Raw genomic sequence first — 12,161 nt, 5'->3', positions numbered from 1 at the left:
CAGAACACTCTGATCTACCCATCAAATTCGAATTTTACATAGTACTGTCTGTTCCCTTAAGAGTTAGGAGCTGTCAATTACTTGGCCAGGAGACCACCTCTTGGAAGGCTGATTCACCTTCAGACATGCTAAAGAGATGGGAGGAATAATTATCCCCTAAATGAGATCTTGTAACAATACATGCAGCTCTCCTTCCAATATAGTTGCACACAGGTCTTCACTGCTAAACCTGCTCACTCTTCTGAGCTGTAACTCAAAAGCAATAAATTCTACCCCCCCTTATCTCTTTTTGATGAAACTGTCCCAAAGCTTACTGACCATCCAGGCCGAACCTGTCTGCTTTGTTGGATCCTAACTCAAAAGGAATGGCTAGCTCTATAACTTTATTTATCTCCCTTCTCTAACAAGCTTCTGAGATTCACTGCTTCCTTGCACTCTGATTTATCTGTTTATCTCTCAAATCCAAAAAACAAAACAAAACAAAAAGTCTCAAGCTTCTCTCTTTATCCATTTTGAAATCCCTTCATTAATTAGACTAAGAACACACAAAATAGAATCCCCAATTGTTTCTTGAAATCTCACAATGGTAATTGCTTTTGTACATTAAGTCTGTGTATCCAGTCAGGGTATAGGGTCCTTCTATTCTTTTATTTTTCTGCCTTTACTCCCTACTAAGAAAACCTCATAAATGTCAGCTTTAATATACCCTAAGCTAGGCTACCGAAATATAATTAACCTGTTAACAGAAGGAGGTAGAGAGGAAAATAATTATCTCATTTTGTTACATTTTCCCATCAAAGATATTTGAGGGGGATAATGGTAAAATATATGGGGCAATTAATACATTTAAAATATTACTGGAGTCAAACAGTATAAAGGAAGGAAAACAATTGGGATTGTTTGGGAAAGTTAAATTAGCCGTGGACTCATGGAAGCCAAAATAGACAAGGCAATATGGAATGCAGAGGAAAAAGAGTCTTACTGGCCAGTGTAATAAAAGACTTGCACTTTTTCTTTTCAAAGACAGAGTTATTCATTTTAAGGTCAATTTGCTAGGAATCTCTATTTGTTGACAGATAATGCTCTTACAGTAGTTCTATAAGGAATTCAGAGATTCTGATAAGACATTGTATGGTAGCCACATTCAAATGCCTTCAGTCACATTTTCATTCATGGATATTTCTGGCTGTGAGGAATTATAACACACATCTCTGAGAATGTAATGTCTTCCCTAAGTAGATTTTAAGGCATTAGATCCACAGCATGCAATACCTTTGCCCAGCCTTCACATGGTCGCTTGTCAACTCATTCAGGCAGTTTTGAGAAATAATGCCTAGTTCTGTGCATGGAGGTTGAATTATTTAACACAATCACAGTGGAGCACAATGAGTAAGATCCCCTAGGTTATTAAAATTTGCAGCAAAATCCGATAATTACAAAATGATACATGCCATTGACTTTGAGGCTATGTACAAGTTTTGGGTTGAAAAGAGTTAATAAGAGTAACTTTATGGTGTATATACACACTTTCAAGTTTGAAAAGGTATTTACAAGAGTTTCCCTGGTCTTTACATGGTGAAGCATTGACAACACCCTATTCTATCTGGCAAATGTGGACTAATTAACTTTCTAAATGTATAAACTCTGATTCTGAAATCCAAGCATTCACCTTGCTGCTTGTGATGTACAGTTTTTGTCTAGACAGTTGCATTTGGACAAGAAAGACATTTGTCCTCTCATTAGATGCTGCTCACACTCCTACATTTGATTATTTTGTAATCTGGTTCAACAAGGCAGCCTAGAAATCAGACTGAGATGCACTTGTGAAAGTCCCTCTGAAATAACTTTTAGTTTAGCCTTAATGGTTTTCTAATTTGGGAGCCAATCATCTGGATAAATGCCAAATTAACTGGATAATTGCTCAACCCTGCACCTCACTTTAATTGGACCATCGGTTACTTGATGTTGCTTGAGTGTCTTGGTAGGGTCAGATGTCCTTTCCCAAGCAGGACAGGAGAATTCCCTCAATGGTACTTTCGTACTTCCTTAAGAAATGGTTCCCAGTATATATTTTATGTAATAGTTTTTTTTTTAGGACTGAGCAGTCTAAGAGACCTCAAACAGTGGAGCCAGGATGTATTCCTGGTGCACAAAAGGACTTTGCGAACACATCCCACATGGAGGGATAACTGCCTTAATCTAGAGACAGGAGAGAAGCCCTAGTCCCTAATTCACATGACCTGTCAGACCTACATGACCCCTACTGGATGACATATGGAATTGGGGTGGGGGGATGGGAGGGTGGTTGGAGTGCTTGTGAGAGGGCAGACAGGGTAAAAGGGAGGGAAGGAGGGAGGGAGGAAGGGAGGGAGTGAGGGAAGTTGGGACATGGGGGGGGAGGGAGAGAGGGAGGAAGGGAGGGAGGGAAAGGGAACTGGGATCGACATGTAAAATAATAAATTAAACTAAAAAAAAAAAAAAATGCTTTGACTCCAAAATTTAAGTTCAAGGACAAGTTACTGGGGAAAAGGATTTTTATTTTTGTTTCCACAGAAAATGAAAAGATGTGGATTCCTTCCAGACTAATGTGGTTTGATCAAGCCAGACCACCTGAAACAGAGTACCAGGTGATCCTACATTCAAAACAGCTGGACAAAGCAGCCTGACAGACTACAGCCAGGATTTCTGAATCTTCTTCTTCAAATCCCCCATGACAGCGCCCCTTACCAGCAGGAAGTAGTTTGGAAAGAACAATGCCCAAATTCCCAAATATTGTGTATAAATGTTTGTTTTCATTTTAAATGGACTATATACAATAAATAAATTTAAAAAAGTGAAAATTAAAAAAAAAAAAAAAAAAAAAAAAAAAAAAAAAGAATTCCTTCAGGACAGAGGTAGCTTCCTGAGGTAGTTTCATTTAAATCCTGGAAAATTCATGTCATATCCAAAGACTACTGTGTAGATGATTTTCTCACCGGTAGCTTTATCCACTGCATAAGGCTAAGGTTCTCTAGTATACTAAATGCCCTGCCTTTTATAGTCCAGGAAAGTTGGACAAAGTACCCAAGCATCTTGGTTGACACATTAACTTGTTCTCTGTCTGTTTTCTGGCCTCTGATACTGTGAATGTTGACTATCTGGCACCTTCAAACTTTTCTCTTTTGTGGGAAGTTGATTTCCAGAGATTGGTTCCATTCTTCACCCTGTCTCCTAGCATCTCCATCTCCCTTCTAGGACCTCATCTCTGCCTCCAATGGAACAGTCCAGGTGCTAACTGAAATGCTTACTTAAGTAAAACCAGCATCCTTACCTCAAGGTAAAAATAACTCTGAGGTATGATTTCTATTTTAAAAATCTCTTCTCTGCAGCACACCTGGGATAGAGTTCACTTAATGACTCTCTTATCTCTGCTCACTGCTTCTCTTTGCCTATTCTTCTCATCTTGTGGATTTCCCCTGAAGGGCACTCCCCTAATGCTTAGAGCTATACGATCTGTGGCTCTGCTTGAAGAATTCATGTATCCTCTAGATCTTCATTGCATGAAAATTCTATATCAAACGTAACAGAGAACAGCACAATTTGGAAATTCATTGAGCAATCCTTCCACTTTGTGAACATGAGTAGAATTTATTACATTAGGAATGTAGACAGTTACCATTAGTTTTAAAATGATTTATTTAACATTCAGGTTTCCCAATGATTTCAGGATTTTATTCACTTTAATTTTAATATATTTATAGGAGTCAAAGAGAGAGATGGCATTATGTTTATCACTCAGAGTTTATATGCAGCACCTCAAGGAAGCCCAGGGATTATGACCCCCAATGGAATCTTATCTTGAAGATTCTAGAGGGGGAAAAAAAAAGACTTGGAGGATGGGTAGGATGGCTTAGTGGGTGAAGACATTTGCCTCCACACCTGATGATCTGAGTCACATATGATTCCACAAATGAAATTGCAACTTAAAAAATTGAAAATATCTGGATAACTTTTTTAAAAGTTAAGTTATAATTGGTCAGTTACAAACCAGGACATCTCTATGAAATGCTCCCTCAAGGTAAAACTCTTTCCATACCCTGTGATCAAAGCACCCAAATACTTTCATTAATTATTCAGCAGTTTCAATCCATTAAAAATAGACATGTTACAAATACATTAAATATCCACACAGAACACATAAAGCCTGGCCATGGGAAAAACCGATTAAGTATATACTTCCTAGCCATCTCTTATTAATGATGTCAGGGCTATTATCTAGCATTAAAGGGAATCTCCTACAGCACTGAGGGACCCTAATATTGTACCAATAGCTGAAGCCAGAATATCTTTTATTCCCTATTAAAAAGTATAGAATTTCAATTCTCTCTCTCTCTCTCTCTCTCTCTCTCTCTCTCTCTCTCTCTCTCTTTCAGTTTAGCCTCACAGGCATTAAGAAATAAAATATGCAAGCCCCAAAGACTCATACTATTATGATTCTGTGAGGAACAACGTGTCTTGTGGAATGAAAGACTGTTATAGTTTACTGCAGTTAAGCAATATCAATCTATGTTGCATTTTTAAAGATCAAATGCCTTCTCCCTTGAGTGAGACTTTAGAGACCTACCCAGTCAACACATAAATGCCCTTAAATAACTCAAAATACACAATGTGAGAGGTTTGAAAAGAAAAATGGGCTCTTAAGAATAGGGCTTGTAAATCTGTTGTTTAAAAAGTACTGAAATTGTTCATTAATAATAATTAAGCTTTTTATCTGCAGGTAAATTCTATCTACATACGCTTTAGGCACATGAACCATTTTTTAAAAAATGACATTCATGATTCTATATTCACAGGAAATTATCTTGGGTACTTTGTATTTTCAGGTCATTTTACTCTGGTCTGGAATATTCTTGGTCTTCTTTCTGTCTGTACTTTTCAAATCCAACTTGTGTAAGGCTCAGTTGTTCCATCCTGCTCATCATCCAACCTCCTCTCCTTGGCTCCCACCAAACCTCCTGTTTCCAGTGCTAGTTTAGCCTGTGTCTTTAATGAGATGCCTTTATGGTCCTCATGGTAAATGTGGCTGCAGTTCAGATGCCTAATTCCTTTTCAGGAGTTTCTATCTTCACTCTTCATCCACTGACCTGAAGGTTTCTGTGCTTCCAGAAATCTTGACTTGAAGTCTTAACACCCCCAAAAATGGCATTGCAAGGTGAGGCCTGCTGCACACAGCTTGTATGGCTCTCTGCATTCTGAGGAACACAGGTCTAACCTAAAGACAGCAAGAAGAGTAGCTGTGGAGACTTTTCCTTTCTTCCTTCTTTCCTCCCTTCTGTAGTGAGGTAGTCCGTCTGTGGCACTGACCAAGCCCATTGGGGGGTGGAGCCATGGGCGGAGTGACCTGTGGAAGGAGGTTGGAGGGGAGCCAGGAAAGGCTCTCTTTCTGGCGTGACTTGGACAGGCGAGGATCGGGTTGAATTTCCTGGTGTTCATCTGTCTAGCTTGTAAGTTATTTCTCCCTGAATAAACATTCGGCCTATTTGTTTATCCTGATCCTTATTTAACCGCGTTACTCTTCCTTCCTTCTTTCCTTACCACAGGTTTGATAATAGTCAATTCATATTATATATTTACAGATGTAAGCACTACATGGTAGTCATGGAGGATGGGCTTCAGAGGGAGATTCAGGACTTAGAGACTGAAAAAGCTATTGGGTATATGAATCACTCTCATTCTGTGCTGTTTCCCTCATATTCCTTATATTATGGTCCAGTCAAGAACTATTGATTAGACCTAAATTAAGAGTTTCTGGTGAAGTAATTTAAAGATGTTTTGGTGCTTTTATGACCTAATATTACCTTTCTACTAGAAACAGCTGAATTTAAGAACTTTCTATGGAATGCATGCTTTCCTGGACTTAAAAAAATGAAATACGCACAGATTAGATTAATAAATTATTTAACCATATATTTACTGGCACATGAATTTGTTTTCTGAAATGATATCTTAACTCCCTCATTCACTTACCATCCTTATTCATTAAGTATTAATTGAATGCCTACCATGTTCATTCAGCTCTGAGGATGTAATTATGAACTTTGATATCATGGGGAGATTAAAATGCAGTGGGAGAAAAAAAGGATGATCACATCCTGGCCTCTGTTCTTAAGGAGACAAAGGTAAAGGGCAGTACAAAAATCAGTAATGGAGCTGGGCACTGGTGGTGAACACCTTTAATTCCAGCACTTGGGAGACAGAGGCAGGCAGATCTCTGTGAGTTGGTCTACAGAGCTGGTTCTAGGACAGGTTCCAAAACAATACAGAGAAACCCTGCCTTGAAAAACCACCACCACCACCAACAACAACAACAAAAATCAGTAATTGGAGGACTGATCTAGGCATGGGGCTTGTAGTAACTATATGAGGAAGCCATCTTGGGGTTTGGAGAATGGGACAGAAAGCCCCCACAGACAGAAGCAGTGTGTTCCATTGACCTGTGGGAAAACTGTATCCCCAGCACCAAATACAACACTCAGGAACACAGATAGTATTTTATAAGCACTGGATGGATATAAGAACAAATGAAGATATTAAGTGAATAAAGAAGTTGAGAGATTGTCTCAGAAAATGGATTGGTGAGTTAAGTAGTTAATAATTAAAGGCAAAACATGCAGATCAGAGAGGTTAATTCCAAAGGGAAAACACAAAACATCAGCAAATTATTTATTAGTCCACAGTCTGGAAAGTTTAGACAGGGAAGAACAATGGTCATGCTGCAAGCTGTTCAAATTAGCTTTTCCAATCCAAGTCGGCTCTACTCCCTCCAAGCTGAAGCTGTATTCAATCAGAATGATCACAACAGATTTGCTTCAGAAACTTAGTGAAATTAAGAAGTGTGGTCTGTAGAGGACTAAAAGTCGACTGCCGATGGAGCTGTGCTAGCTTCTGTAAGCATAGATGATGCCCATTTAGAAACTGGTCTCTTCCTATTGCTCAGTGGCTGTATGACTTGTTTGTAGAACATCTTGAAACCTAATGATCTCTTTATACATTCTCTAGGACTGAGCATTTATGGTTCACAAATATACTTATTACTTTAGTGCCTTAAGATTTTTTTCATATATATCTTTCTACTATAAAAACTCACCTATTACACTAAGTTCAGCACTGGAAAAGATAACTCCATGTTTATTCTCTGCCACACACTGGTACATGCCAGCATCCGAGAGATTCACTATTGTTATGTTGAGTGTCCCTTGCTCAATTTGTATTCTATCCTGTGAAAGAAAAGAAGAGTATAAAAATAGTGACCTTCTACAGCTGAGAGCTTAAGGCAATTTTGCTACATGCTATGTCAAGAGGGCTTAAGGGGAGGAAAATAGTCATCATATAAGCCATTTACATTAACATGATCTGCTTATCTGTCGAGTAAATCTGTGCTAGGTCAGATGGCAAATGGAAGCAGCAGCATATCAGTTGGTAAATGGAATTTAAATTGTAGGATTCTCTTGCATCTGTGTCGATTTAATAGTGAAGTCATTCACATGAATATGCCCTGTAAATAAGTGAACTTGACCTTGAGAGATGAAGAACTGTTTTTACTCTATGACTTTGTGCTAACTGAGGAAAGGGCAGAAAATACATCAAATTTACCATTTAGAGTTTAGACCTCTTAAATTATCAGCAGGCTGCCCTTCAAGAGCTCATAGGTTATAATCATAGATGGTCTTACGCAAATTTTTACTACCTGCTGAGTTGACCAAAAAAGAATAGGAGCTAAAAATTCAATATTCTACCAGACATGGTGGTGGCCTGTGCCTTTAATCCCATCACCAGGCTGCAGAGGCTGGCAGAGGTCTTGAGACTGAGGATAGGATGATCTATATAGTGAGTTCTCAGCTATTCAGACATAGAGTGAAAACATGTCTCAAAAATAAATCAATTTTTGTGTCATTCTGATTATTTATACTTATGATCTGCTAGGAGTCAGGATGAAGGAAGCAAAGGTAGTAGGTATATATGATAAGAGAAACTTCGTGTCATACTGAAGTCATGCGACTTCTGCATCAATTTCTACTTCACTAGGGATTTCCTCCCTCCAAATCACACACACACACACACACACACACACACACACACACACACACACACAGTGATTACAAAGCCGTAGAGTTAAAACAAATCCTGTTTTTTAAAGGACTGCTGTCTAGTTGAATGGGTAATTTATTAGACTTTGAGCAAGGCATCCTTGTCCCCTCACATTTTATAGAGAGGGACATGCCAAGTGCCTGGGAACCTGCACACTAGCAATTTTTCCGACTTTTGTAACAGAGGGGCTGATGAACCAGAGGAGCCTTTCAGGGAATTGAGGGTGACCATGAGATTGGGATGGTCAGAAGAAATTATTCCCTTTCTCTATTAGTTGTCCAGGGCAGACACTTTCTCTTTCCTAGGTGTACTACGCAGGGAAGGAAGCTGAGCATGAAAACTGGCTCTCAATGTGGGTCCATGTAACATTTGATATTTCATAGGGAAAATATAATAAGGAAAATTAAATTGGGCATAATTGTTCTCCTAACTTCTTTTTGAGAGTCACACTACATTTTGATGTTCATCATTGTGTCATATCAATACTCTCTTTACTCTTTCTCTTGAAATAGATGCTGGGATGTTACTTTCTACATAGCTTAGCAAAGTCAAAATCCAGACATTCTGCATTACTTTCTTAGTGGGAAGCTAGCAAAGTGTTAATCTGTGCTACAAAGGTCTGGAATGGAAATTTAACAAGATTTATAATTTATTTTTATCAACCTATTCACTTTTGCTTTTTCTACTATTAACAGAATTTAGTTGCTTTTCATTTTGGATACAACTCAACATTTTTCTGTTTCCATGACAATGAGGCCACAGTAAACATTATATTACATTAAATACAATTACCATCAATTTACTTACCCGTGTTAACAGAGGGTCACCATTTTTTAGCCACCTGTAAGTAGGCTTGGGCCTCCCATTTGCTTTACATTCCCAGAAGACACTCTCTTCCATGGCCACGTGGATATCGTTTATTTTTTGAACCCAGTTAGGTTGAGCTATAGCAGTTCAAAAAACAAAAAGGAGACATATAATCACAGTCTAGTCAATGTTTTAAAATATTCTCAGCAATTGGAGATTAAAAATGGGCTTTTGATCAAATTCCTTTTCTATAAGACATACAAGGCTAAGAAGATATTTAAGGAAAATGTATGCACCCTCAGACACATGCTCTTGTGGCTTGCCCCTCTGCATTGATTGGAAAGTGATGAAAAAACTTTAACAGGCTGGGGAATAGAGATGGCAGTAATGCAGGGATGGAATTGTGACCAGCTAGCTTGTCCCCTGAATGATATGGCAAAGCAAAGCAACACAGTAGTGTGCGCTACTTGTTTATTTTTGCCAATAAAAAAAGAGATGAATGAGCTTCTAATTAAGCCCTTGTATGCTGAGTTTTCTTTCATTAGAACAGCTTATCTCACCTCTTACTAACATATTTCATTCCTATAGGTTACATAGACACACTGTGTAGCCCTTGTATGTCCAGTGAAGAATAATTGCCATTTGTTATATGCTGATCCAATATTAGAAGAATGCTAGCTGTATGATCCTTAAAGCCAACATTTTTGAGTGAACCATTGATTTACCAAGCCCTTTTAGGAAATCAAATTCTGCTCACAGTCTCACATGGAAATTCAAAGCAGCATTTAATTCTCACATTTCGTAATACTGCCTCAATCACCCACATTCTACCATGATTTTCATGCTTCTGATGAAGACATATTTGTTCTCCTATGATATCAATAGTTATACAACCAATGTTTCATAAAAATATTTATAAAGATCAGTTCTTGCCTACAATTAAGTTTATTGGTAGAAGACCTTTTAGCTAAAACTTCTGTAGGAAATAACCACAGCTATGGTTTGAGGAAGTTACTTGTTCATGGGGCATTTCTACAGGATAATAACTACTAATGTTAACAACCAGAGTTGGTACCATTACTAATCAGAAGATATTACTCAATATTCCTAACATGTCTTTTAGCTGACTTGACCTCTGTGTATCCATTCAGCGAGGCTTCAAGTCATGGGTAATCTAATTTAGAGGGAAATTGGTGATGTGAAGGCTAAGCTGTGTATCTTACCTTCTGTATAATAAATAAAAATAGAAAAGCACTCAAGGAGTCACTTAACCAACAGAGGTCTCTAGGTCCTTTCCTAAATGCTGTTTTCTTTTTTCCCCATCTACAAGCAATTCCATGTTTTTCAAAGAGCAAAACACAATTTTGAAAACCCTCTCCTGATGGAGATGATGCATAGCTGCTTAAGAGGGGAGGCCAAAAGGGTCAACTTCAAAAAAACGTTACAACATCAACAAGCATTAGTTTGAATGAAGGGTTATAACCTGCATCCTTGAAAGAGCTGCAAGTTGGCTGCTGTCCTCTATCATCCCGCTGCAAATGGGGAGGGTAACTCAAGAGGTAATATCTTCTCAGAGCTCTACTGGGAGAAGCCAGTGTGCAACTCTTTTAGGACTAATAGCCTAGCCTGGCAGATATGCATTCAACCTGCAGCATATTCACCCCCTGCAGATTCCAGGGGAACAAAGCAAACAAGAAAGGCACAGAAATCTGTGGAATGTTAACAAGAGCAAACTTCTGAAAAAAAGTTTAGGAAGAAAAAGCAAAACAAGAAAGGACAAATGTTACTTAGAAAGCAATGTCAAGCTGACGTTAGAACAGGAAACTTCACAAACACATACAGAGACAGATTTCAATGTCACCCACTTCTTGCAAAACTTGGTCTCATTCTTTCAAAATTCTAGAAAGCTGGAAACCAAACCTTGTCATCTCACAAAGATGCTGGGGTAGAAAAGGGGGAATTTGAAATTTGCAAATTTCAAACTAATTAGATATTTCTGAAGTCTCATTCTTTCTTTTGCAGTGGGGTCAAGGAGCTCAGCATAAATGGACAATTTTTTCTGGCAGAGGTGACATTCACAACTAATTTGCCTAATGCTGAACCAATTTGGTGTCTGACAACAGTCATCAGGTACTTTCTCTGCTTTCAAGTGAAAACTCTTCACAGGAGCCAAATTACACGATGGCAATAACTCCTCTTGAACTGAGGAACTGCACGGCCAAGTGAAGAATGGGGTGGCTGGGAGAAGGGAGATAGCTTAGCTGGGAAGGTGCTGGCTATGTAAGTATGAAGACCCAAGTTCAATGTTTAGGGCCCACATATACTGGGCATGGTGACACATGGCTGCAATCCCCACACAGGGAGGTTTTGGGGGTTCAATGGACAGCTCACTTAAGTGAATTAGATACAGTGACAGGCCTATCTTTGGGATTCACTGGACAACCAGCTTGCTTGGTTAACAAAAACTGGTGAAGTTTTGTCTTAGAATTCAAGGTGGGTAGCATCTCAAGGAATGATGCTTGAGGGCCACCTCTGATTTACTCTCTCTCTCTCTCTCTCTCTCTCTCTCTCACACACACACACACACACACACCACGTACACACAAACACACACATACACACACACAATTAACCTATTATTTGAAGACAAAGAATGAGATAGTTTGCATTTTAATGTTCCAATTCTTGATCTACAAGTCAAAACCACACATTATCCCTGTCTTCACTTACAGTTGTTTATGTTGAATGAATCACATCTATTATAATTGGGTAATTCTTCCTTTCTATACAAAGTCTTGTGCTGGGCAAAATATGCTTCATAGGTGTCTATATGCTTTGGGGCCACCAAGTTAAAAATATTTGGATGACAGACATTTCAGCTTGGTTTATTTTAGAAAGTATCATTTGTATAATGAATAGAGTGAATGGTACTTATAATGTATTATCAAAATTCACTGATAATATTCAACTCCATGGCTCACACATCAGCTCACGAAGCCTATATGTAAAAACTGTTACATTACAACAATTCCTAAATATTCGTTTTGATCTCAAGCATCAAACAAAATCAAATAAACTCATATCAAAAATAAATCACTGTTGTGATCTTTTGCATTCTTTCATGTCTGAAACAGAAGAATTATTTCAAAGTCTTGTCTCAAGTCACAAGTTCAAATATAAGATTAAATAGCTGTGCTGGGATTTGACCCTGTCATACTGTTCATCTT

General features: G+C 38.3%; 1 protein-coding gene across 2 annotated transcripts in view; it reads right to left on the bottom strand.

Annotated features, from left to right (window-relative positions):
• Cntn4 (contactin 4) overlaps window positions 1-12,161 on the bottom strand; it is a 729,371-nt gene that overhangs the window by 160,132 nt on the left and 557,078 nt on the right. For both annotated transcript variants that reach the window (XM_051203477.1, XM_051203478.1), the window contains exons 9-10: window positions 8,935-9,071; window positions 7,127-7,256 (exon numbers count right to left, since the gene is read on the bottom strand). In XM_051203477.1, the coding sequence (XP_051059434.1) occupies window positions 7,127-7,256; window positions 8,935-9,071 (267 nt within the window). The remainder of the gene's footprint in view (window positions 1-7,126; window positions 7,257-8,934; window positions 9,072-12,161) is intronic.

This window comes from Phodopus roborovskii, unplaced genomic scaffold (genome assembly GCF_943737965.1).
Source record: "Phodopus roborovskii unplaced genomic scaffold, PHOROB, whole genome shotgun sequence".
Classification (NCBI taxonomy): domain Eukaryota; kingdom Metazoa; phylum Chordata; class Mammalia; order Rodentia; family Cricetidae; genus Phodopus; species Phodopus roborovskii.
The sequence above is the reverse complement of the archived record's forward strand: the minus strand, read 5'-3'. Positions and strand labels throughout refer to the sequence as shown.